The sequence below is a fragment of the Drosophila grimshawi genome, unplaced genomic scaffold (genome assembly GCF_018153295.1).
Source record: "Drosophila grimshawi isolate 15287-2541.00 unplaced genomic scaffold, ASM1815329v1 contig_311, whole genome shotgun sequence".
Taxonomy (NCBI): Eukaryota; Metazoa; Arthropoda; class Insecta; order Diptera; family Drosophilidae; genus Drosophila; species Drosophila grimshawi.
The window spans coordinates 24908655-24935850 of NW_025063098.1; the positions used below are offsets into that span (position 1 = coordinate 24908655).

The 27196-nt window shown below is 38.4% G+C and overlaps 2 protein-coding genes, 1 long non-coding RNA gene and 2 other non-coding genes across 5 annotated transcripts; 2 read left to right on the plus strand and 3 right to left on the minus strand.

Moving 5' to 3' along the window:
* Positions 1-504: 504 nt before the first annotated feature.
* Positions 505-576, minus strand: Trnat-ugu. Its single transcript has one exon. It is a non-coding gene; the product is annotated as a tRNA-Thr (tRNA).
* An 8520-nt stretch (positions 577-9096) lies between these two features.
* On the plus strand, positions 9097-10433 carry LOC6568608 (adenosine kinase). The gene has a single exon (XM_001994526.2). It carries the CDS (start codon positions 9311-9313, stop codon positions 10352-10354), a length of 1044 nt encoding a protein of 347 aa, XP_001994562.1. The 5' UTR covers positions 9097-9310; the 3' UTR covers positions 10355-10433.
* A 2878-nt stretch (positions 10434-13311) lies between these two features.
* Positions 13312-13699, minus strand: LOC116805861. The gene is made up of 2 exons (XR_004365434.1): positions 13549-13699; positions 13312-13489 (listed from the first exon to the last, which is right to left on the minus strand). It is a non-coding gene; the product is annotated as an uncharacterized LOC116805861 (long non-coding RNA).
* Positions 13700-14153: 454 nt separating this feature from the next.
* On the plus strand, positions 14154-16112 carry LOC6568607 (eukaryotic translation initiation factor 3 subunit D-2). Its single transcript, XM_001994525.3, has 2 exons — positions 14154-15605; positions 15684-16112. The coding sequence occupies exons 1-2, from the start codon at positions 14219-14221 to the stop codon at positions 15968-15970; spliced, it is 1674 nt and encodes a 557-aa protein (XP_001994561.1). The 5' UTR covers positions 14154-14218; the 3' UTR covers positions 15971-16112.
* Positions 16113-19560: 3448 nt separating this feature from the next.
* On the minus strand, positions 19561-19632 carry Trnat-ugu. Its single transcript has one exon. It is a non-coding gene; the product is annotated as a tRNA-Thr (tRNA).
* Between the last annotated feature and the right edge of the window lie 7564 nt (positions 19633-27196).

The following is a 27196-nucleotide window of genomic DNA, read 5'->3' on the forward strand; positions in this document are numbered from 1 at the left end:
TTGGGGCGCTACATCTGCTGCTGCGGTGCAATGGTTGAGAGTGGTTGAGAGTGGAGGTGCTTGGTGCACCGTCGGCATTCGGCATCATAAATTGTTGCACCCAGTCACTTGCATCGCCTTAAGCGCATTCTTAACAGCATCAAATTGTTGCTGTCTGTCAATTGACTTGTCATGTCTTACCAAAGACATTTTTTCTCTTCGCTTCCTGATTTTTTTATTCTGTTCAAAATTGGCTGTAAGTCAAAAATTAGATGGTTTATTGGGTCGATAGGAACTTTTTTGGGTTGCTGTTTCAAGTGTTGCACTTGCAATGCGAACTCTCAGCTATTTTTTCAAGAAACTGGACGACTGAACTCATTTGCCTCTAACTTCCAATTACATCTATCTTTTTCATTTTAAAAACTATCAAATATTTTGAAAAATACCATAAAATAAAATTTTTTCACCAAATGTGTAAGGTTCAAAGGTATATAAAATTATTTATAATGATAAATAAAAATTATATGCCTCCTGTGAGAATTGAACTCACGACCGCTGGTTTACAAGACCAGTGCTCTGCCTCTGAGCTAAAGAGGCGCACATTTTGGGCCAAAGAACTCGAGAATAAAATTAAAGTATCATTAGTTAAATAGTTCTCAGTCATCTGTGTAAATATTAATTACTTAGGTGCTCGTAGATAGCAAATGATAAGTTGAAAAATGTCGCAATGTTTCCTTTTATCGATAACTATCTAAAGATAGATATATTATCTGTTGAAAGTTTACAGAAGCTAGCTGTTGCTGTAGTTAAGTATGTGATTGACTGTTAGATACCTTGTAGTAAGTTTTGTAAGATAGTCAATCAACTTTTAATTTACTATCAGCGGCTTTGGAATACTCTTCAGAATCTACAGCTGTCAAATCGCAAAGGACTTACGCAGGTGCAGATCTGGAGTAGCGAATTTTGAATTGTCGAAACGATGTTTTTTTTTATTACACATATATTCTATTATTAAGAAATATATTTCTGAAGGAAGAGTATTCAATTTTCAGGGCCATTTAGGACATTCTTACTACAGCTCTCTCACAACTTTGAATATGCAATGTTGAGATGTGCTGGCCACTGCTCCTGTACCTCCTTCCACATATGCCCCTGATACGTGGCCTTACGAATGTCCTGTTGGATCGTGCCACAGAAATCTGTCGTTATCTCGCTGTAATTTGGCATATAGGAATACATTTCCTCTTAATTAAAGTGTATGCTCTGCTTGTCTATTATTTTGTGCAATTGCGTTATTAGACTCTTCGCTACATTAGCTATGCTGTCTGTCAACTAATCGGGACTCAATCAGTCCCGTCACTACCTTCAAATGTACTCATGTGTTGTCCAACTCAATCGATGTGTAATTGCTCGAGCCAATGAACCGCATCGGTTTGTGAGTATTTCCGTTTTGTTTGGTAAATTGTCAAATCAATTGGCAGCAGGGAAAGCAAGTATCTAGCTAATGTCGGCATCGATACACCTGTGTAACTCCCGCAGAAACTCACAGCTTCTATTCTGGCTTCGCTGTCTCCTTTACGTGCAAACCATTGCCACATTTTGGCATATCAATGTTGCCTGTTGCATGTGAGTGGCGGGTGTGGTAAGCTGGGGGAACGATACAAATGTACGTGCAAATTGACAAATTAATGTGTAAATGACTTTTACTCGCATCTAGTGAGCTCCGTTCGTAAGTGATTGGGTACTGAATTCAATTAATGAATTGAATTTGAACGACAACGGTAAATAGTATCTGCATCTGTATTGACAGCGACCCAAAATGCATAGCTATGCATCCCCTAAGCACCTGACATCAGACATTGAAGTGCTTCAGACGATGGCAGTGAAAACTGCCGCATTTGACTTGGAGAACTTGTGTGCAGTGAACGAGAAAATCATGTTCAACTATTTAGCAAATAAATGCAGTTTACTTTTGGTGCAACCGAATTTGTGACAGTTCCTTGAGTACGCTCTGGTTTGGGATATTATGAATTGATTATGGATATGAATTATGTATGTAGTAAGAGTCATAGATCTGTCTGTTTACTTGAACGAAAGGTGCTCTGACTTCTTTACTCTATCATGCCATAGAAATAATTGTTAAAAAATAGATTTTTTTTCTTTAAAGACTTTCCTAAAGTAGCTAAGCATTTCGACAAAATGCATTATTATTCACATAGCTCGAAAATGATTGAGTCATCTTATTCCTATTTATAGGAATCTATGGAATACATTGAACTATTTCAATAATTTACCAGTTCATGAGTTGGGAAGTTTATTGGACCTGAGCAACTATTTAAAGCCAGCTAACAAATTGCAAGGACACCTATTCGCCACATTGCACACAGCCCCTCCCCATACACCTATTCTTTGATAATCAGCAGCAGAAAGTGAAGCAGCAACAGCAGCGGGGCCAGCAGCATTGCCTGCAGACAGACTTAACAAGTATTTATCGAGTTTTTCAATATTTTTAATGTCACTTTAAATACTTGATGCGATTATTTTTCCAGTGATTTTGTTTTGCATACCCTACCCTAAGCGGTACGCAATGCTCGCGGGCTCGCTTCAAACTTTTCAAGTGCCAAACACACGCAAACTTCCCCCTCAACATGCAAGGGGAATACATAAAACTTTTATGCAAGTTATTAAAAGTGCAATGTTCGCTGCCAAACGGGGATGGGGGCTCGACGAAGCACATTCACGATGGCAGTCTCAACGCCAAAGAGTTGTTGGAGCCAAAAATAAAGAAACTTATATATAAATGGCAACATGCTGCTATCAAAAGTGATAGATTTTGGAGTACCCTGTCAGTATTTGCTTATTTATCCTTAGTCCGTAAAATCATCCAGCGGCTCTGCATCATCTTCCATAAAGTTCATACTATAGAAAAACATTAAGTTCTTTTTTAATCCTTCGATTGTTATAAAGTTAATTTACCACACTGTACTAAAATATGTGCCACAAATCAAAGCCTCTAAAAATTTGGTATCAATTTTATTGGCGGAACGAGATCTGATTAAACATTTTTTTTTTCATTACGAATTTTAATAATGCAGTCCTCAGCTCTTCAGCAAGACTGGCTCTTCTGGCTGGTCAACAAAATATGTATCTACCATTCGTTATATGATGTTCATCAATTGGGTAAAGGCTAAAGGAAGAAATTATAAAAAAAGGGTCGTCGTTTCAATAAATCTTAATGCTTTTTGCTGCCAGATGGCCGCCACTTGCAAGTCCCGAGTTCTGCTCCGGACGGCACCTAAATAATGAACGCGAGATGGCGCCAGTTTGTACATTGTTATCTGCTCGGCACAAAGGGCGAGGTACGGGCTTGGAGGGAGTGGTGTGCCGCTACATGTAAGGTGAACTCCGGGCCGTCTAAAAGCAAACGCTAGTCGAGCACTGCATTCATTATTCAAGCGCATTAACTAAGGCTGAAATTGTCCGGCGACTACAATTGCGAGTGCCCGACAATCTTATGATACCCTTGACTTGGCATTACTTCTACGATTCCCCAAATCCTCCACCTCCCTGCCTCCCTCCATCCCTATCACCAACCAACTGTCGGTGAGGCTCGCTGACGTCTCGGCTGTAGTTGCAACACACACAAAGTGGTGGCAAAGTTTCCAGGCTGCACTCGAACAATAACAGAGCCAAGTATTTAAATGCAAATTAGCCCCAAATGATGCAATCATAATGCGAAGCCACTTAGTCCAGGCTCTTGGCACAACTGCCCCTCGACTCAGGGAGTATTCTGCCTTGTTTTTTCAGTCTATTTCGCATTTTTTAATTTCAGCTGGCGCTCATTTAGTACAATTTGGCAGGTTTTCCTACGAACCGTTTTCCTTCGCTGTCCTCCAGGCTAAAATTAATTTCCACCTTTTTGTGCAGTTGTTAAGAGAAGTTTTCGTGTCCGGTTGGCGCAAGGAATGTGTATGTAAGTGTAGGGAAGGGTGAACGGGGGGATAATAGTCGTTATGAGTCCAGAAGATAAATGCATTTCAACACATGTTGTTGAAAGTTAATTTTCCCAAAAACGCAGCTCATTTCTGCTAAATGCGCATTTCTTTTGATGCCACTTCCTTCTCTCTTTCTCTCCAATTACATCCAGTTCCAGTTTCTCATCTTGTACAATTTACGTAATGCTCGCAAATGTGTTTTTGATACTTATGACTGTGGAGCTGCGAGCTGGGAAACTGGAAACAGGCACTTGTATCTTGATGGAGTTTAAATGGGCTGTCGGTTGTTCAGGAATTATTGCTGTCATATAACTGCTGCCTGAGGACTAAGTTCTTGGCATTTAATAAATGCTTAAGCCAGCTTTGTTCTGGCTTATTTAATATACAATTCTATAACGCCCATGTTTTGCTTTGTCAGGGCATATGGAAGTGTGTTTAAAATCTTGTCTGTAAAGAAAATAAAGAGCCTCACATTTGATTTCACTGCTCACTTGAAAGCCATCCAATTATTGAAGGGACAGTTTGCTCTGGCTAAGGCACACTTAACTTAAGCAACTGGTCAGACAAGTTGGTAACTAAAACCAAAGCTGAAAAGCCAGAAAACAAATACTAAACGGCTGTCTTGAGAATTGAGCAAAGCACTGAGAGAAGAGAACAAGCGAGTGAGCTGACCTCAAGCCACAGAGTTACAAACTTTGGTCTTCTAATCGTCATCAAATTTAAGTGCTGTTGATATTTCTAATTACACACACAGACTCAGAATTGGGCCACTTGGGTTCTTGCATGCAGCAATGAAAGCTATTTGGGAAATTGAAAAAAAAAATAAAAAAAACATGCGCCAGATGACTAGGACTGTTGTAGTGTTTGTGTTTGTATTTGCTTTTCGAATTTGTGGCAGTTTATTATTTGCACCACAAATTATTTAGTAGCTGCATTCGCTTGCGTTTTTCTATGACTGTCAGGGGAGTTTCTGGCAGTTGCTGCAACGTGGGGCGTATGCGTAATGTGCGACAACAATGCGTTGAGCACTTTAAACTTAGCAACTGGCTGAGCTGTTGCATGAAAAAAAACTGGCAATGTACGCTTGAGAACACACTTTAAAGTCCATTAGCGTCGAGTGGCTCAACAATAGTGGCTGCAAGGAGCAAACGACCAAAAGGAGCAAATCTTGAAAGTGAAATATGAGGCGTATGCGCAATCTGCAATCTGTAACACTTGAGTCCTGTCCATTCTTTGCAATTGCAGCACAATCTGACAATATCGTATCTCTATATATATTTATCACATTTACATTTATATTTGTTTGTTTTTTGTAATTTATTTTATTTTTATTGCAGCCAGTGAAGCGTTATAAATTTATTCTCAAGGAAAATGATTTTATTTTGTATTTTGTAGTTTGTGTCAATCGGCTGACACAGAATTTTCATTCTTCCTTGACAGCATAATATAAACAAAATGGAGTTGCAAAAACTTGTCAAAAATTACCAACCCCTTACCCAATCCCCCACAGCGTTGGAATTTCTTTCATCTATTTTTTTTTTTATTGCTGCAAGTTTTGTATGCTTTTTATTGGTGTAGACAAGAAAAAGAATATGAGAAACTGACAAAAAGATATCCATGACATAAAATATTGCTGCAAAAATATCTCACTGCATTGCTTAGGGTAAACTTTTGCTTTCCTGCGACGAAACCAACACTCCTTGCAAGTGTTCTTGAGTAAATTATTCTTAATTGAAGGAAAAACCGCAGAAAAGCCTTCATCCAATTTGCAAGTGTAAATATTTCAGTTATCAATAGAATAAATATGCCATAATAGAGTTTCGACAATCAATTAAATATCCCTTTCTTATTTCAAAATTTGTATTCATTGTTCAATTGTCTTTAAGTATTTTTTTTTTACTGATTTCACTTACATTTATAACATAATAATCAATGTTATCTTCATACATAGATACCAATTAGTTAGTGGTGTTTATTTGTATAGTAACTAATCAATTAAGTTAATTTCACCAGAGCAATACGATTTTGATGGGTTATCTAATTGAAACAATGTTATAACTGAAGCAATCAAGATGATGTGCTCAAGCATATACTCGTACGTCTATCACATTTTGAACATAGCAATCAAATTAAGTTGATCCAATTTAATAGCGTCTGTTGTGTCGTTGGTGACAACAACAAGTCAACGAGCCAGCCTGTGGCACATTCGCTTGAGGGTCGCAAGTCGCGACATTCAAGTCTGATACATATATATTAGGAATCCGTGGCTGTCATCAGTGTCGAGTCACTTACAAATTTCCAGCAATGAAAAACAATGGAAACACGATTTGCCATTATGCCGGAAATCTTCGATAATTTCAAATAATCCACACGCACATATATACACGAGAGCTAAATCCAGAAATGGCAGTGCTGATTCAATGCTAGCCCCCGGCAACGTCTCTGACAATCAGCACTTCAGACAAGCAAGAACAAAAAGAACAAGAACAACAACAAGCGGAAGCCAAGGACAAAAAGCGTGTGCGGCATTGCGGGGAACTGGTCGGGGTCTGCTGCGGAATTGACTGAATGAGCAACTGTATAAGAAACTAGCTGCCTGCTTGCATTGGGTTAATGGCAGGCGACATCAATTTGCGAAAAGGACAGTGTGTGGTAAGAGTGGTGCTCAGCCAGCAGCGCTGCTAACAAAGTAGAAAACTTTTGCCATTTCTTACAAAAACACACACAGAACTTTTAACATTGCCCCTTCAGATTTGGTTTATGTTTCTGTTGTTGTTGTTGCTGTTACTGTTGCTCTAACAAACTTACAAGCATCATTTGAAACTCGTCGCCGTCCTCGTCATCGTCATCGTCAAAGTCAAAGTCGCTGCTGCCTGGTCGTCAGTTCGTATGAGTAATTTGTATGACACCGCACAGGTGCAACTGCAAGTCTATTTTGCTGTCTGTCTGTTGGCCTTGTTTCATGTCTACTTTTACCCCATATTTTGCCATGTGTTGGTTACTTTTTAACAATTTAAACCCAGTTCTTGGATGCCACAATCACATTTTCTTTTCCATTTTTTTCTCGCTTTTTCTGCACTTTTTTTTACTGGCCGCACGGTCAAAGGACTCTGTTGATTTGCCTGTGGCCTATGTGGTTGAACTGCCTTTGGCCTGTTCACCTTTTCGTGTTTACATATTATGTCTGCTTTGTACTTAATAGAATTAGGTCCACCTAAAGGTAGAAATTAGGCCTGGAAAAAAGTTTGGTTTGGATCTACCGGAGGACAAGTTGCTCATCATGCTATTAAAATGTATTCAGAAATTTTATAAACAACTCAGCGAAAATTTTTATTTGGACTAAATACAATAAGTTCTATAAGATTTTAATAATATGATCATTATTTAATTTAAAAAGCAACCAGCTCTAATTTAGAATCGTTTGCAATAGAATTGGAATCTATAGGCAGTCCAGGAATTTGTACACTGAATGGAATTGAACATCCATAATAAAAATATAATCCATAATCCTTTGTCCGGTCATTACTCGAATTAAAAACAAAGCGTAAGGATTATATTTAAAAACATAAAGTAAGAGTTTAAGAAATATTTCAAGCATAAATTTTAAGTATTTTATATGTTTGAGTTTTGAAAGTATTCCATAATGAAAATATATCTTTCACAAATCTTCAGTCCACATAATTCGTATGCGAATTGTTGGATTTGAACAGAAATATTAGCTTGAAGACAAATCTGAAAAGTTTTGCAGTCACTTGCTACAACTAAAGTATTATTTAAATTTGTTTGCCACAAGAAACTTTTGCAGTCGCCAGCTGCAGCTGTGTAGGCGTGTGTATGTGTGTGTGTGTGTGTGTGTGTGTGTGTGTGCTTGTGTATGTCCAACATAACTTAAAAGTATGCACAAATTTGCAAAAGAGACGGAGATGAAGCAAAACATGAACTTGTGACTCGACGATGAATTGTTTGATTGTGGCATTTCTATTGTGTTGCTGCTCATTTCTGCTAATTGTGTGCGCTGGGCAAAGTGCAAAGAATGCCTCAACTATGCGGCAAGAAATGGCTAAGCCATCGAGCACACACCACGCTGTAGATGCAGGGTAACAGCAGAGTAGCCAGCATTCAGACATAAATCACAATGGATAAATGCATAAATTATAGCTGGAGCTCGAGCTGGCACGAAATCAAAGTGGGGAAAGCAAGGGGCAGCGAAACAAAGAGTATGTTACTGGTGTGGAGGATGTATAAACAGTCTGGCAAATGTAATAAAACAAAGAGTACGTTGAACGAAGCGACATTTAAGGATTTAATAAGAAAAAATCGCTGTCACACAAGCGCTGAACACATCGTTATAATCAGTTGGCAGCAGTTAAAACACTCAACCACCCACCCAACCACTGACCACCACCCACATACGGCAAAGAAGCGCGTGCTTATGGCCAGGATGCACAGCTTCAACTGCAGCTTCGATTCATAATATTACGTGCAGGCCAAAGTCAACAGCCTGCTCTTCGATTCTGTAGCACCGAGAAGACAAAGCGCGAGAGGCAGCGATGCGAACAGAGGAAAGGGAGCTGGTTGTTGCAAGTGGCATGGCAGAGTAAAGAATGCAACGCATATTTTTACTTCACTTTTGTTTGCTTCTCTCGGCTCAGTGGACCAAACATGCTCCACTTCCCCAAACACCTTCAACATGTATCAGCGTTCAGTTTTCATTTGTGTCCAACCACAAAAATGTATATATATGTATATATGTGCATGCGAAAAGAGTAATTTCCGAAAATTTCTGGAATTCGATATAATTATTGTGATTATAAATGATTTGTTGAATTGCAGAGTGAGTTTAATTTGTCGGCTTAATATCATCAACGGCAATTAATAACGACTGAATGTGACATGCATAATGGCATCGCAATCAAAGTTAAGTCGAACACAAACAAATTGTATTTAATAATTTGTTGTTTAATATTTCATTATTTTTTACGTGTATTTAAATTTAAGCTCATCACGATTTTGCAGCTTTAAATTATATTTAAATTATGAAGTCATTTTTGTACTTATTTTTATGGATACCTTTTGCATATTTGTTAGGCAAAGTTTGAAGTTCTTATTTTAAATTGAACCCTACTGAAAATCTTTACTTGTCATTTGTATACAGTGTGGAGCATGTGTTTCCAAAAAATTAAAAGTCTATCTTTCTTAAGATAAAAGAAATGTGAAAAACATTTATCGTTATATCCATTAGAAGATATTACGCATTCCATACCTCAGCATTTCTGAAAGTGGTCAACTTCATTGATCGATTATATTGCCGTGGTTATAGCATCTGAACTAAGAGAATGGATGTACCAGAGGGCATACTGATTGGTTTCGGCAATCCGCTACTGGACATAACCACCTTTGTGGAAGACACCGTGCTGCTGGAGAAATACGATCTGGAGCCTAATGCAGCAATAATAGCCGAGGATAAGCACCTGGCGCTCTTCGACGAGCTAATGAACCAGGAGAATGTGCAGTACTCGGCCGGTGGTGCCTGCCAAAACTCTATGCGCATCTATCAATGGATTTTGTGCAAACCCTTTCGGGCTATCTTCTTTGGCGCCGTGGGCAGGGACAAGTTTGGGGATACAATTGGGAAGCGTGCACGCAGCGATGGCGTTGAGACACAATACCAGGTCAGGGAGGAGGCGCCAACGGGTACCTGTGCGGTCATAATTTCGGGACAGGATCGCTCCCTTGTGGCTAACTTGGGCGCAGCCGCTCTATTCACTGAGGACTGGCTGGACATTGAAGAGAATGCGTGCATTTTGGAGCGCGCTAAATTTTTCTACGCAACCGGCTTTTTTATGGCCGTCTCTTCAGCTAGTGTTCTGCGCATCGCCCGCCTGTCTAGCGAGACGAATCGCTTTTTTGTGCTAAATTTTAGTGCCGTTTTCGTGCTGCAAACGCACAAGAAGAATATGGACGAGATCCTGCCCTACACGGACATGATCATTGGCAATAAGCAGGAGGCGTTGGCCTATGCCGAGTCTCACGATTGGAATACCACAGACATCTTTGAAGTTGGCCGTCGCCTGCAAAGCCTGCCCAAGGCGAATATGCGACCACGCATTGTAATGATAACGGATGCCTTCTGTCCGGTTCTGTGCTTCCAGGATAATGACAAGATACTCGAGTATCCAGTGCCCAAAGTCGATCAGGAGAACATTGTTGACACGAATGGCTGTGGCGATGCCTTTGTCGGAGGCTTTCTCTCACAAATTGTTCAGCACATGCCGATAGATTATTGCATCCGTACAGGTATCTTCGCCTCGCAGCAGATCCTGCGCGTCGTTGGCGTCCAGGTCGAACAACTGCCCAAGTTTCGCGATAGTTGCATTTGAGAGACACATGCTCCTTAACGAAATTTAAAAGTATGTTTTAAATAATATTTTCATCAATAAATGGGAGGTATAAAATGTATATTGATTTGTTTTTAAATCAGTACTCATAATGGTCTAAGAATACCTAAACCGGAACAAAAATCCGATTGATGAAGTTTTCCTTTTCCAACGAAGTAGGATACATGTAGATGCATTTATGATAATGTAATAATAATATTTATTAAGTCTCGATGACAATAATTATACTGCCAAAAGACTAGAGAGAAAACATTTATATAAAAAACTTTTACATACCTTTGAATGTGATCTAAAATAGATCTGTCTTCGGTATATAATATACACATACATATCTAGTATTAATAAGTATATATGTTCAAGATAGATAGTATTTTGTTAAAGGTATCCATTTTACATATAATCTATATGAATTTACTACTAGATACTTTGACAAATCTTTGTAAATTTATTTATTTCATTTAATTTATTGGATTTCAATTCATTCTCGATATTAATTTTTTTTAGCCTTCTTATTTATTTTTTTTGTTATGTACAGGGCATCACTTAGTCCAGCAGTTGAAGCATTTATGGTTTTAATTACCCACATAAATCATATCAATCATGATATATTAATGGTCGGTCCATTTAAAACGCTATTAATTACATTTGCATCTTGTAGTGCGTTTTCATATTTATATACATAATGTACAATTTGAGCACCATTACAAAAGTCACGTTGCAGTTGGCCGGGGATGGTAAGTGGCGGTCTCCCAATCATTGCCAGTTGGGCGTGGTATAAGCACTTTTATTTTCACCTGCGATGTGGTAGTTTTGGCGGTGGAGGGGTAGGCAGGGAATTGAACGTTTTGTGCCATAATAAAAATGTACGTCTTGTCAGCCTGCGATGCGTTGCGATGCGCTTGACGAGCTAAGGATGTTGTTGCGGCCACCCGGAACGTCCTTGCCACGAGTGGTATGCAGGCAGCAGGCAGCATGCAGCAGGCAGTGGGTGATAAGTGGTGGTAGGAGTTGGGATACATTTGCATAGCGGATGAAAACAATGGCATTTGCAGTGCTTTGCACAAGTTGCCTTGCATAAATATTAATTTGTATGCAACAAAAGCAGCCGCAGCGGCTGCAACCGAATGGAGCAACAGCAACAACAACAGCAAAAGCAGCAGCAAAAATAACAATAGCAACAAGCGTCGCTTATCGCCTGCTAGCGCCGCAAAGTATGCAAGCGGTTTTTTCACTCTGCTGCTGCTTCTGTTATGCATATACCCTGTAGTTAAGCAGCATAAAGAAGCATATTCATATTTTCCTTAAGAAGACATGGGCATTAATCTAGCTTGTAACTTTAATTCTTATTTAATTGTATATTTTTATTTATTAAAACTATATTAAACATTTTCAGCTGCTCTTTGTCCATAAGTAAATAAATAAATATGTAAATATATATAATACAATAATTATGGTTACTTAATGAAATCGTTCAAACAGTTGGAATATTTGTAAAAGACTCCTATTAATTGTAAATCACAGCTTACCATTATGAACGTAATAGTTGTGAACCGATAATCGAATTTTAATTTTACCAAATCAAAGAACACACATTTGAATCTGGGATTTTATAATTATAATTTATAAGCCATTGCTCAAAGTACCATATCGAATGAATATTCCAGGTTAGTCCAAGGTTGATGATACCTTTTCCTAAATGGTTGAGCTCGGTATAAGTACTTGCTTATGTGTGAACATTATTCTTCGTCGTATTCTTTTAGTAAACCGCAGCAGTAGCAGCAACAGCAGCAGCAGCAGCAACACCACCGCCAACAGCAACACAAGCGACAAGCAACAACAGTTTTTCTGCAAAGTGGGAAAGCTTACTAGCGTTGGCTGTGTAAGATCTGTAGCTGCAGCTCGACCGCAGTGGCAATGCAGCTGCATAATGCGGCATGTGGTTAGCATTAAAAATGATATGCAACATGAGCCGCTGCTGTGTGCGTGAAAACGGGGGTGTAGTGGATGTGCAGCCAGTCACTGACAGCCGCATGGCAATTATAATCTACACGAACAGAAGCGCAAGATAAGCCAACCACCAGCCACCCACTCAATCATTTAACCACACACCCACCGAAATACTTGCACGCACATCCAAACGAGCGTATGTGGCTTAAGTATGTTCACTGTGGGCTGAGGTAGGCATGCGGGGCTGTTGGAGGGGGAAGGGTTCGAGTTGCTTTAAGCATCAGCTGCTACTGACACACAATGAACACATCAACATGACACTGTCGGCCTGACAAAAGCTTAGCTGCCAGCTGAGTGGCAGCCACAGCCACTCTCCCCACTTTAGCCACGATGAAAAAACCCAAGTCCATTCGCACATAAGTCCCTAGACCCTGCCCACTCTCTCTTGAGAGACATTCACACGCTCGACGCTTTTTTGATATCCGCTTCCGCTTCCGTTTTCGTTGGCACTTAGATTGTTATGTAACAAGCTTTTTATGTGATTACCTTTACCTTCTGTTAGTTTTACTATAATTTGGCCTTTACTTTTAACGAGATTGTTGCCAGATTTTCCTACAACGAGCGCAGCTAACATTCTATGAAACCGAAACGTGCCGCATTCAAGCATAAAATGCAGGATGCTTCCACCACTCCCCTCTCCGCCCCTCACTCACACATTCATTTGAGTACTCGCATGCGTATGAATATACTCGTATGTGCTTGAATACGAGTCGTTGTTCTCCTATTGTGTTGCATTTTCAGTTGCTCATTTCCTCATCTCAAATGGGGAACAATGACTCTGGCCAACGTTGGGATTATGTTAAGGGTTCTGATTTTCTATGGCTTCTAGTACATTTCCATAGTTTATTTTTAACTGGGTTTTCCGCTCACAGCACAGTAGGATATACTAATTGGACTAATCCTTTGTGTTTTCGACATAATCTGCAAGCACCTTTATAAACTAGTATATTTATGTTTAGCTAATTTAAAATTGGTTCACATATTGATTGTTGGTTGAATAGTAAACGTAAAAGTTATGGAAAGTGTAGCGGTTCTATACCTTGTATATCTGTATATTACATTTGGTAGATCTGTAGGATTTGAGTTCAATCACTTCCAGCTGACTGTCATCTAGAAGAAAGCACAGAGTATTTAGCATGGATTCGACATTTTTATTTTATTTCTCTTACCATAAGTTTCCATTGACATTGCACAGAGTTGAAAATAAAACGCGTATTACGACAAAAATAGTTGATAAACCAAAAATAACTGTGTTAATGCACCAACGAAAGATAGTTAAAACTTCAACCATCAATGTCAGTTAAGTTTTCATTGATTTCTAGATGCAAGACATTTCCTTAAGTCTGACAGTTTTCTAAATCGAAAATGCTACTTTGAGATATAGTAAAGACGACTAAAAATCACAAAATACTAAAAACAATACCCACATAAATAATTATCGAGAAACTCTGTTTGTAAAATAGTTATCCTTTATGAATTTATTTGATTTGTTTTTGAAAATAATCAGAAAATATACGAAATTTTAATTTCATACTATGCTTAAGCAGATTGGCGTAATTACTAATTAAGATGTAAAAAAAACTTTGGAAAATAGCTGAGATTTCGGGTTTCTGTTCGAAGACGACTCAAAATTGTGTTCGGTTCCGTATCACATTGCCACTGCTTATAAATCAAATCTAAATTCCCAATTGTATCGTCACCATATCTAAATATGTGTATTCTGCTCGAAAAGTCATAAGAAGTAGTAGAGAAAAAATCTATCTCGAAATCGAGTATTTTTAAATGAACAGATCTTAAACTCGATTTTTGTTTATCTGTAAAATAGTTTTTGTGATCATAATGTCACAGTACGCTCCTTTTGTCAAGCCCTACATCGAATACAACGAGTTTGGCTGGGGACCCTCGGACCTGCCCGACTTGGAGGTGCCCTATCAGCCGTTCTGCAAGGGCGATCGATTGGGCAAGATCAGCGACTGGACGACGCCAGTGCAGGAGAGGAAGTACAACAACAACAAGTATATGTCGACCTTTGGCAGCAGTAACAGCCAATATGCCTACTTCCATGGGAACGACGATGCCAGCTTTCATCTCGTCAATGGCAACAATATGCGCGCTCTCAAACCCTATCAGCGTAATCGCTATCGTCCCACCCAGCGTAACAACTTGCGCTTGCATGGCCGCAATGGTCGCTTCAATGCCGCCATTGGAGCCGGACATGGAGGTGCCGGCGCAGCGGGTGGTGCTGGGGCCAGCAATAAGTACGGCAAGGGCAGGGATATGCGACGTGGTCAAACTGGACGACGTTTTATGCGAGCTGCGCCGGTGCGCCAACGCCAGAGCTCGGTTGTTGTTCGTTCCGATTGGGTGTCCATTGAGGAGATTGATTTCCCGAGGCTGCTCAAGCTGACGCTTCCGAACATACAGGAGGGCGCCGATTTGATCACCTGTGGCACTCTGGAATTCTTCGACAAACAATGCGATCGCATCAATGTGAAGAACGAGCGACCGTTGCAGAAGATCGATCGGATAATCAATGTGCCGGGCACTATTGATGATCCCATCATCAGACGTTTGTCCAAGAGCTTGGGTAATGTTTTTGCCACGGATGATATAATTGCTACGCTGATGTGCTGCACTCGGTCCAATTACTCCTGGGACATCGTTATTGACAAGGTGGGCACTAAGCTGTTTCTGGATAAGCGCGATAATGCTCAATTTGATATGTTGACGGTTAATGAGACCGCTTTGGAGCCACCGTTGGAGGAGGAAGGATCAATTAATTCGCCGCAGAGCCTCTCGCTCGAGGCCACCATAATCAATCACAACTTTAGCCAACAAGTGCTCAAGATTGGCGAACTGGAGCCAAAGCACAAGTTTGACGAACCGAATCCATTCGAGGAGCCCGGCGTGGAGCTTGCCTCCATCGGCTATCGCTACAAGCAATGGCAACTGGGCGATGATATGGTTTTAGTTGCACGTTGCAAGCACAATGGAGTCCTTAGATCTCCCGGCGGTGAATTGCAATTTCTTTCGATTAGGGCACTTAATGAGTGGGACTCGAAGGCCGCCAATAGTGTCGAGTGGCGCCAGAAGCTGGACAGTCAGCGTGGTGCAGTCCTGGCCTCCGAGTTGCGCAACAATGCCTGCAAGCTGGCCAAGTGGACCGTCGAGGCGGTGCTCGCCGGCTCCGATCAGCTAAAGCTGGGCTATGTCTCGCGATTGAATCGTAAGTAACAAATTAGTTTCTTTTTCTATCTGATTATAGCTTGTTGCACAAAACTAAGTTGCGAATTCCCTTCTACAGGCAAGGATCATTTGCACCATGTCATTCTCGGCATGCAACAATTTAAGCCACAAGAATTTGCCACACAAATCAATCTGAATATGGACAATGCCTGGGGCGTTCTGCGTTGCCTCGTTGATATTATGTTAAAGCAGCCCGATGGCAAGTATCTGATTATGAAGGATCCCAACAAGCCGATGATACGACTCTATGATATACCCGAGAATGCCTTCGACTCTGATAATAACGATGGCGAGGAGACCAGCGATGATCGACCTTTTCTCAACTCCAAGGACAATAAACTTTAAATTCGGTTTGCTTTTAAAAAGTGTTGTCCTACCAACAAAATAGTAGATGCTTAAATTCTTGTTCAAATTTAAATATTTACTTTTTTAGCAACTAATATTTGACATTAAAGTAACTAAATACATAAAAAATATAAAGAGTTAACTCAAAATTATTTTATTTAATAAGTAAATGGTGTTTTACGATGTCATTGTAAACCATTATGTAAGATAATATATCAGCAACTTAATGTTTTACCTTGACTTCGTACAATACCAACCTGGAAACCAAAATGAAACCCAAGCAGATAATTGCAAGACCCAAATCCTTCGTATGAGGTGTCGATGCTTTGGCACAGGGACAATGCGAGAAACACTCAAGACAATACAAGTCGGTATAGCCACTTTCCTGCTTGCGTCTACCCATGAGTGAATTACATCCCAATTCTGGCGACCAGAAACAGGCGGAACCCTCCAAAAGATCTGCATATAGAAATCTTTTCACAACGATTAAAATAATTAACAAGATGAATTACCATTAATTTGAAAATTATTTGGTACACATTTCGCCAATAAATTATTATTGTTATTTTCTTGTGAATCGGACACTTGAATTTTATTTAAGTCCTCCTGTAATTGAACTACGTAGCCAACCCTCAAAATGCGACAAAATGCAAGATATTGACTGCATTCAGGGCATATATTGTTGGTTATTTTAGTTTCGTTCTTATCTGTAAAAAATTATATAATTTAGTATACATTATCAACCGATGAGATTTACTTACGGCGATGTTGAGTGGTTATTTGATGTCCTTGTGCGAAACACATAAACAATAATATGATTACCACAAAATATATCATTGCCTGTTTAATTTGAAGTGTGTTTCAATCGAAAAAGCTTAATTTTTAATATGAAAAAAAACTGCTATGTTTTTTTAATTTTGGCAGACTACGCTTACAAATCATTTATAGATAAAGCAAAATCTATCGATATAAATAATATTGACAATATTTGGAGACAATATATAAATGTTATTCAATGCTTTGCTCTTATAATTTGACTAATAGTTTGCCTCAAGCTGTGAATTCAGATAAATGCGCTCCTGACAAGTTCCAAACACAAATGGCAATTGCGCTTGACTGGCGCAAAACAATGGAAATAAATACAATTTAAATTGAGTTTTTGACCAAGTAAACAACACAACATATTCGTAGATACATTAATGTATGTCAGCTTATGCACATGTGTAGCCCATTCAATTCTTGTTCCCTCTGCACCACTCCCATCCTCGACCATACCTCGAGATCTGACAAGAGTCACAGTTATTTGATGATATCATGTCCGCATCAATCATTGCGGTTCTGCATACAAAGAAATACGAAATGAAACCAAATAAAATAAATGTTCTTTGTCATTGTGTTGGAGTGTGTGTTTAGATGACATTTGACATTGTCACATATATATATATATATATATATGTATATATATATGTGTATATATATGTGTGTATACAGAGAGATGTAATTTAGCCGAGGACATTCGCCTGTTGTTTAGTCAATAAATCAGAAAATGGCATCAATCAATGCAAATTTCGAGGCAATTTCATTAAACACAGCCAGCAAAAATATGTTGTGTGTTCAAATTTTAATTAAATTGTTGAAGCTGCCAAACGATTTAACTTCGTTTCAAATTTCAATAGCAATCAAATTACAAGCATAATTGATCGAGAGGTACACAGTAATCCGGAAAACATCCTTTGGGATTCACTCGAATGTAATTCCTTTTCTACACTAATTGCAACTTTGTTAACAAAACTATTTTTAATAATAAATATATAAACACAAACAGTTTGTTATGTTTACATACTGTTACATCACTTACTTCAAATTGTTAAATTGCTCAGTTATTTGTGATATAAAGTCGTTTGACGCATTGTGAATGTGAATTTCGAACTTCATAAAATAATTCCACAAATAAAAATATATTTTTACTATTATATTTTGTTAAAGCCATTTAAATGCTGCAATATACAAACGAATTGAAAATTATACTACAAAATATAAACATGCAAACAGTATAGTTTGACCAAATAAAGTAATTACATATGTACATATTGCGTATTCGCTCTGTTGTCGTATGAATAGGTATAGTAATGTATTTTAAAAAGAAATGCAATTCTAAAATGTTGTTCAATTAAAACATTTTGTTTGCTAAATAAACATGTCCGGGGTAACTACAAAATGACTTTTGTTGATGGTTGCACCACAGTAAAGTTGCTCACTTGGTTAGCTGCATAAGTGGTTGCCATTCAGCTTATGGCTGCTAGTTTTTACTTCTGGCCATGGCTTGGAGTTTTGGATTGGTCTACGTGGGTGCTTTGGATGTTGCATTTCAAGGTCTGCGCTTGGCTAACCACGCCGTTGAAAGGCGTTTAACAAACTGCGCACTTGGCCCTGCGGGAAGCGGCATCAACTCCGTACCAGGCACAAGTGGCGCTTCAATGCAAAACTTTGTGTGCATTTTAATGCATATGCTGGCCAAGAGGATAGTGGTGGCATGCGGATGGTGCAGCCGGCACTCAACCGAAGGCATTTGCATATGGGAACCGCAGGCGGCGCCCGAGAGAGAAATGAAAAGTTAAGCGTTGAATGAGGGCGACAAATTGCAAATTAAACTCTTTTGCATTTTACACACATGAAACTAGTTTTAAATAAAAATACTAGACACACACACACACACACACACACGCGTACGCACAACAACTTTTGTTCACAACTGTGAATTGAATTTAATTTAAATTCAGAAAATAATCCCAAACCCCAAAACAGATCGCTGTGCCTAAGAAATTTAAGCGTTGCGCAGCCCGCTGGCCATTTAACCGTTTAAGCAACAAATCAAATACCCTACCCCGGCCCACTGCACAAAAAGCCCCTTTGGCGGGCGAGCGGTTGCTGCGACGAAATTTTAAAAAAGAGTTTAGAATTGGGTGGATGCAAACTTTTTGAATCTCTCGCATTTACTTTGCCTTTTGGCATATTTAATTTGGCGACTCCTGTCAGTTTTCAGGTTCTTTTTCTTTTTTTTTTTTGCTTGGATGGGACTAAGACATTGGCCATGTCAATTTGTTTGACTTTTTGCCGTGGCGCTTGCAACTTTTCAAACGCAACTCATTTAAATATCATTTGTCACATGAAACTTTTTTTTTTTGCTAACAAGCCAGCAGCCAAAGTATGTTAAGAGCTGCTTCGAGTTGAGTTACAGTAATCCACAGAAAATTGTCGAGGGAAACCTGAAAACTGAAGTGGTTTTGATTAGCTTAACAAATGCTTAGCTGTTATTTATTTTATTTGTGTTTAGACAAAGAACTAAGGGTTATTCATGGAATAAGATACTAAATATTATTTAATGAAATTATTTTTTAAAGTAAGAAAAGATACTAGATTTCCTTTCGGTAGGGGTTTAATAAAGTGAATTTTAGTATTTGATTTATTTCGAATAATTCATAGCGCAACCTTAACTAGTCAATTACTCACAGCATAATATAATTATGCTCTTTTATATAATATGAATATCTGTATGTATTCATGTGTTAAATCAAAATAGATGATGGCTATGCCTCCTGTGAGAATTGAACTCACGACCCCTGGTTTACAAGACCAGTGCTCTGCCACTGAGCTAAAGAGGCTTCTTGTGGCTGACTGCCAAGTTACCCAAGACATATGCTAACATCTGTAGCTCTGAAGTTATCGATCGTTCCATTAAGATAACAGTTAAAAATAACAATGATAACAGCTTCTAAGACATTTGCTGTATCGTTTGCTTGTACAGTTTTGACAAGATGGCAATTAAGAAAATCTTACAAATTAAAATTGATTGTTTTTAAATATTTAAAAAAGTGTTGCAAGTCATTAATCAAAAATTTAACTTGTATTCAGATTTCGCTACGGAATATAATATGAATTAGTCGTTAGATGCCGTCTCGATACGAGAAGTGACAGTCATATTGTTACTGTCAATTTAGAAATCAATAACAATAGTGATAATATTTCTTAACCGCTGCACAGAACTAAAATGATAAAATAAAAAGTTTGCAAACATTTTTACAAAGTTTTTGGTGTATTCAAATCTGAAGTTCCACGCGCAGCGTAAAGTTTCAAAAATGTTGAAAAATTATTATAAAAAATGTGAATATAATGCAAGCACCAGACTCGATAAACGGGATGGCAGGGAAGGTGTGACGTTAGCTCAGATGTTTAAATCATTCATATTCAGCCACACCCAACATTTGCATGGCTTGCGGCTCGAGTTGGGTGTACGAAATCATTGCGCTGACACTCTGCACAATGGCTGCAAAAAGTTTTCTGTCCCACCCGCCCATTGCATGATGGCCTAAGAATTATCGTCAGCCAGGCCGGAAATCATTCCTGCTTTCCGGCTGCGTCTCGCACAGATTTTTACATCTAGCTACACTAAGAAAATAATGCGAGCATTTAATCTAAAATCTTTTGAGTGTTATACAATTTTAAATTAAACTAAACTTTAATCAGACCAAAAGTTGTTAAGCGTAGTTTTGTAAAAAAGAAAGTAACAACATTAAGAACAAGAGAGAAGAAGATTTGAACTTAATCAAACTGTGTCGCACTGGGTAATAAAATATCAATCATTACCTACATTTCTGAGCCTATCACATTTCGAATGTAAATGAAAAGTAAATTAAAAAATTGACTCTAACAAAATAAAACTGCTTAGCTGCCAAAATGCTTTCGATACGTATTTTTACGCGTTGTGTTTTTCTCAGTATAACAGCTGGTAGCTCACAGTTCGCAGCTTCTTACAGCCACAAAACATTTTTCATAGCTGCCGTTGCTGGGTCTACTGGTGCGAATGGGACCTCCAACTGGCAATTGAGTAACTTCTGCTCAACACATTTCTAATTCGTTTCCCCCATTCTGGCCGAGTGCAGCCGGCGCATTTGGCAGGTTGTCGATGCCAGTACCATTGGCATTCATGCGGGGCTGCCTCCGTCTGCATCGGCACATTGACTGGCACTGATCTGGGCGCTGCTCGATGCGCTGTGGAGTCCAGTCATGGTTGGGTTCGTGCTGGTTTCCGTTTTGGGAGGGATGAATTGGGTTGCTGGGTTGCTGGAACTGGGACTAGGACGGGGGTCAGAGTGTGTTAGCCAGCTGCGCTGAATGTTGGCAAATCTCAAATTAAATTCATTGAATACTTGTCAAAATATTCAATTCGCAGGTCGTTCGTTGGTCGTAATTGAATTTTTGTTCGTGCCACATGTGCACTTTGCGCTTTTGAATAATTTTACACGCAATTTTCGAGATATTTTTGTATGTGCCTCTCTCCCTGGCAGGCGGCTCTAGGTGCTGCAGTGGATTCATTCTTTCGATTGTTATCCGTTTGGAAATCCGTTAAGTCATCAAGTGGCAATATTGCAATTCAGCTGAAATTGAGCTTAGCTGCGACAAATGTGTTACGTTTGACGAATTCGTTTTGTAAAAGATAAACTCTCATGTGGATAAAGCTATTAAAGTCGTGAAAATTTTTGATATTTTGATGGGCTTTGTATATTTGAGTTATTTCTCACTGATACAATAAAATTGTGCGAAGCAGGCAACTTTGTAAAATGTATCTAGTAAGCAAAAAATTAGTTAAAATCTCAGTAAGTCTAAAAGGTATTTCGAACAAATAAATATTGCATATTTATAGAATAAATAAATAAATAATATATAATAAATAAAAAAAAGTGTGTACATATATTTTTCATATTAATATTAATATATACTTATATTTTTACAAACTCAACAGTGCGATTTAACTTCCAAGCTCTTTTCAGAACACGTAGACTGCCACTTTCCTTTTAAAAAGTATTTATTTATCTTATACCTTCTCATCTCCCGTTAGACTAACTACTTCTGTCTAACCAACCAGTAATTTCCATCCTTAAATTTCAAGTATTTCACTTGAAGTGACCCACACACCAAAGAATGAATAAGATTGTCATCTTAGTAAATGAAAATTTGTTTATAATTTGTAATTTATGTAAAACGCGTAATTGAACTCCCATTTAATGGAAAAGTTTCAGTTGTATTTCAAATGCTCAAATGGGCAATTCAATAGTGCAGATAGCTTTTTATGCAGTTTTGATACGCCATTTATTTTTATATATATTTACATATATATGTATGTAGACATATTGAATTTACTTTATATATGCGCATCTAAGATAACTTTGTCTCAAGTAATTTCCGGGAAAATCGAATTGGGATGCACAGTTTTTATTTTTCTTTGTTTTTGTACCTTAGAGAGATCAAACACAGTGCTTCCATTCCACGTGATCTGATATGGTGATTATGCCAAGCAGATTTTATATTCTTTGGGTGCTGGCTGCAAACGTGGTGAGGTGGGCAGGTGAGATGTAGTGCGTGTGCACAAAGTAAGGTAAAAGCAAATCAACAAGTTGCTCAACTTCAACGCACACCGACTGAATATTTTAAGCTCGACGAGCTCTTAACTGCTTAAAGTTTTCAACATAAATATTAAGTATACGCAAGCGAAACACACACACACACAAACATACACCAGTACAAATAAAACAAAATGCACAAAGTATGAGAATATGGAAAAGAAAAGAAGCAAAACCAAATTCAACAAAAGTAAAAAGAAAACCGACGAACAACAAATTTGGTTTACTTCTTTTTTTTTGCTTTCGGTTCTTTTGTGCATTTTGCCAAAAGCATGAAAATCGATTACCTGTGCGAAATGGAAAATACCCATGTATATTCTTAAGTGTGTGTGGCTGCTTGTGTGAGTGTATGCTTGAGTGTAGGTGTGTAGGTGTGTTGGTGTGTGTGAGTGTGTATGTGTTTGCGTATTTGTGGCGATGCGCAACCTTACCGAAGCGCATCAAATGTTTTGGCTTATTGGGGGGCAGAAAGTTGATTGTTTTTCCAGTAAGAAAGAAGACTTTGCATAAGCGAATATGTGAATACATTTGAACAAAACAACATTCAAATTACAAATATGCGAATATAGCAATTTTACTCACCCGCATCTGGCCTAAGTGTCTCTGTATCGTATGCAAATGGGAATGAGGGCATCTTAAATGCCATTTGATTTCTTTTAATTTCGTATTTGTAGCCAATTTGACTGCCAGATTCGTTACCAGATACGGTGCAAATGCAATAAATAATGGCCAGAGAACAATCCATCAAATGCAACTCGTTGATTTTGATTTCGGCTCGAAGTGCAACTGCCTGAAAAACTATTTAGAGCATGCTACACAATTTCCAATGATTGTGTTCAATTGGTTGCCATCGGTTGGCTTTGTCTTGCCAACAACCCCCTCGACTTCTGGTCCCATTATACTCAAGCAGAGTGTAAAAAGGTATTTTAAAATGATCGTCATTTTTGTAACTAACATACAAAATACTGTTGATATCATAACAGAAATGGTAATGCCAAGTATTATTTATGTGTAAGCTGCCATTGTTACTACATTAAGATCTCGATTGCGAAATTATTCATTTAACAATTAGCAGTATCATTTTTAATTTAATCAAGCACATCTCAATCAAAATTGTATCAAAGTGGATTTATATGCTGAATAAATTGTTTTGAGGTGACCACCTAACACATATCATCAATATTTGAGTTAAAAGCCTGTTAGGGTATTTCTTTGGACTCCAAAGGATAATAAGGAATAGTTTCTCTTCCTTGCTTTTTATTTTATTTGCAGCAAATTAGGTTTTATCCATCTAAGTCCTTGGACTGAGGAGTGCGGCCTAGCTCCCTTTTGCCTGCTGGCAAAATAGCCATCCCTCAGTCTTGGCTAGCAGCTGATGCAATGACAAAGTCCGGACCGAATTGGTTGGCTGTTCTTGGGCAAGTCGTCGTATCGGTCACAATGTTAACACAACACAACATATAGATACATATATTGCTTGTGTGCTTTGCGTTGTATTTGCACAAAGTTTCGCACAAAATTAAATTCCATTCGACCCAATCTTCAATCTGCAATCTTTACCTCACTGCAATCTGCAGCACTTGCAAGTCTCTTGGCTGGCAAAATTTCCATTATTGCAAAATGACCCAAGGGAGGGGTGAAATAGTTGCTGGCAAGTGTATGGTTTCTCCTACATCATTGTGTGTGTGTGTGTGTGTGTGTGTATGTACACACTCAATCTCATTGTCGTTGGCCAGCCAGTGTGGCAGTATCAAGAAAAAGATCAAGTGCAACACTTGTTGGCGTCACAAAAATGTATCTCAAGTTGATTTTGATAAAGTTACGCGAACGATGTGAACAGCTCTTGGCAGCTGCACAGATTTCCAGTCCACATCCCTTCATTTTCAAACATTCGTTCTCGCTTTTTCCATTATACTTACAGCACTTGGAAAAAAGGTTTCTGTAGGTGTTTGAATTGGTATTTTACAAATTTTGCAGTCAGCCACACAAAAAAATATATTATAAAGCATTTTAAATATTTGCTTTCCTATATTTGCAGTCAGCTTTGCCGTACTGGTCCAAAAGTCAACTTAAGTCTGAGAACAATCAAATTTGCTGTTTGCATTTCTGATTCTATATTATATTAATTTAAAAAAATACAAATTTAATTTAACTTAATCCAACAACTAAATGTATTGAATACGATTATTTTATACTACTACACATTTCCGTATAATATATGTGCAATTTAAATGTCATTGTTGGTAGATAAGCAACATTTCTATTTGTCAAACATTTGTCTTTCATAAAATATTGCAATGTTGTTTTCGTAGATTGTACGTGATTTATTTTGGGCTATAGGTTAATCTAAACTATGTCTAATGAAGATAAATCTCAAATATTACAGACATAAATTAGAACGTAAATGATTCGGATATTTTTAAAATCGTGATGTACTTCTGGATGTTGACGGCAATTGTTATTTGGTCAACTTTTTAATTAAACAAGGTAGCACAGTAAATTTAAATTGTTATGCTGAGCATATTGCATGAATAACGTGAACAACACAAAAACCGCCAACCTATGAACCTATGTGTGTGTTCCCATATATATTTTTTTTGGCCACCCCAACCATAAAACTTATCTTGTGTCGTGACTGTCGTCTCACAAAATATATCATATTTAATGTGTCTGAAACTCTGCTTCTTGTTGCTGTTCTACTTCTTCTACTTAAACGTATTCTTCTTCTTGAAATTGTTCCCCTGTATTTTTGGTTTAGTTTATTTTTTTGCGCGCTGCTTCGTTATTTTTGCGCCACTTACTTCCGCACTTTAATGTCCACCATAAACTCTGCTTTACGGTCCTTGCCAAAACAAAATGCTGCCCCGATTCTCCCTCTATTCGACTGCTTAAGTTTCCCCTTATCCCTCTCCCTCTCCCCCTGCCCCAACGCTCCCCCACATCCACCCCGTTGGCGCTCATTTATGTCTCTGTCGACGCATGAATGAGTGTGTCAAGTGTCGGGCGTTTAATGAGCTGATTTGAATTAAATTTTATGTGCACAATCGCATTAAGGGCCAAATGCGTGCTGAGTACCAGACACACATACTACTCACACACATGTATGCATGTAGGTGACATACATACCAGAAGTATATATGTGAATGTGTGGGATTAGTTTTACGGGTTCCCATGTTTTAAATAAGTTCCTCAGCAAAGTACATATGCAGTTTCTAAAATTTAATGTCAGTTCGTAGACATGAGTAACACCGAGCAATCTTTTTCAATAAGATAGAAGTTAAAATACATCAAATAAAGAAATGAAATTCAATTTTTTTTTATCTACGAAAGTTAAATTAATATATAATAATATTAAAAAATATGTAGCGAATTTATTCTTTAACAAGATATATTAAATTAACATTTTCGGCTCAAGTTTTATGAAACAACTATAAAGAAAATGATGATGATGATTGACGGATAACTTTTAATTTTATAGTATTCTACAAATAATGCTACTCAATCAGCGATAAACAGTTAATCTTTATACGCCTGTGTGTAATTTGCCACACAACAAAGATTTTTTACAATTTCTTAGAGACTTTTTTTAATACATTTTTTGAAAGAAGCTTTAATTTAATATTCATACTCATTGTGCGGCCGCATTTGTGAAAACGGAAGCGAATTAAATAATTTACGCTAATCAGCACAAATCACATCTACACTTGCACCCACAACACGCCCGTTCTCCGTTAAACAGGTGGAGGAGACTGGCGGAGTCGCCGCGGTGTCGGTGGTGACGCCTGTCAACTGAATTTAACATGACATTTGCTTAATTTGAATTTAAATACCTGCTCGCACACAACAGGAATGCCAGCGACAAAAGAAAAGAAAAATAAAAAAAAACAACAAGAGCACAAAGTAGATAAATCTGACACACGAAAATGAGACAAATAGTGAAGGGCGCGGATGCGGCAAGAAGGGAGACGAATGTACTGCCAAGAGAAGTTTGTGCAGGTAAAAAAAAACAAATGTGGCATGGAAAATCAAGCAAAAATAACGCGAAAAACATGTTGGACGCACAGCGAAAACTAGTTATTTGAGTGTGTGTGTGTGTGTGTGTGTGTGTGTGTGTATATGTGTGTATGTGTGTATGTGTGTGTTTGTGTGCTTGTGTATATGTGTTGCTTCAGCTGGTTTCTCTCTGGCTGCTCACTAAATAAGAAATTATTGTGAGCACATGCAGAGCGACGTTGATGTGCCACAAACACCAGCAGCGCCATGTTGAACTTCCGCTGCCGCAAACATACACACACCCACACACACAAATGGAGACAGGAAATGCTGCACATACATACACAGATGTGTTGACCAACTTTCATAACATACAGAAAAGCCAACACTCAGGCGGGCAACGGAAAAAAAAGTTGGCGCGGACAAAACAAGCGCATAGACACGAAAAGGGAAGTTGACCGCTTGCCGCCTCCATTTTTCCCACTGAATAAGTGTGTATGCTTGTCTCTGTGTGTCTGTCTCTGTGTGTCTGTGTGTGTGTGTGTGTGCCTGTGTGTTATTTAATGTATCCTAAATTTATTGTGTTGTTTCCTTGTAGCTGCTGCCGCGCATTAAATGTACATAAACTTTGCTTTTTCAAGCATGTTTTTGTATTTGCCACCCCACTCGCTATGAGTGTGTATTAGTGTTGTGTGTGTGGCATGCCGCTTGTCACTACTGCGCTCGCATCCGTTTGGTCTTGAATCGTGCAAAAAAACCAGCACATGTGTACATG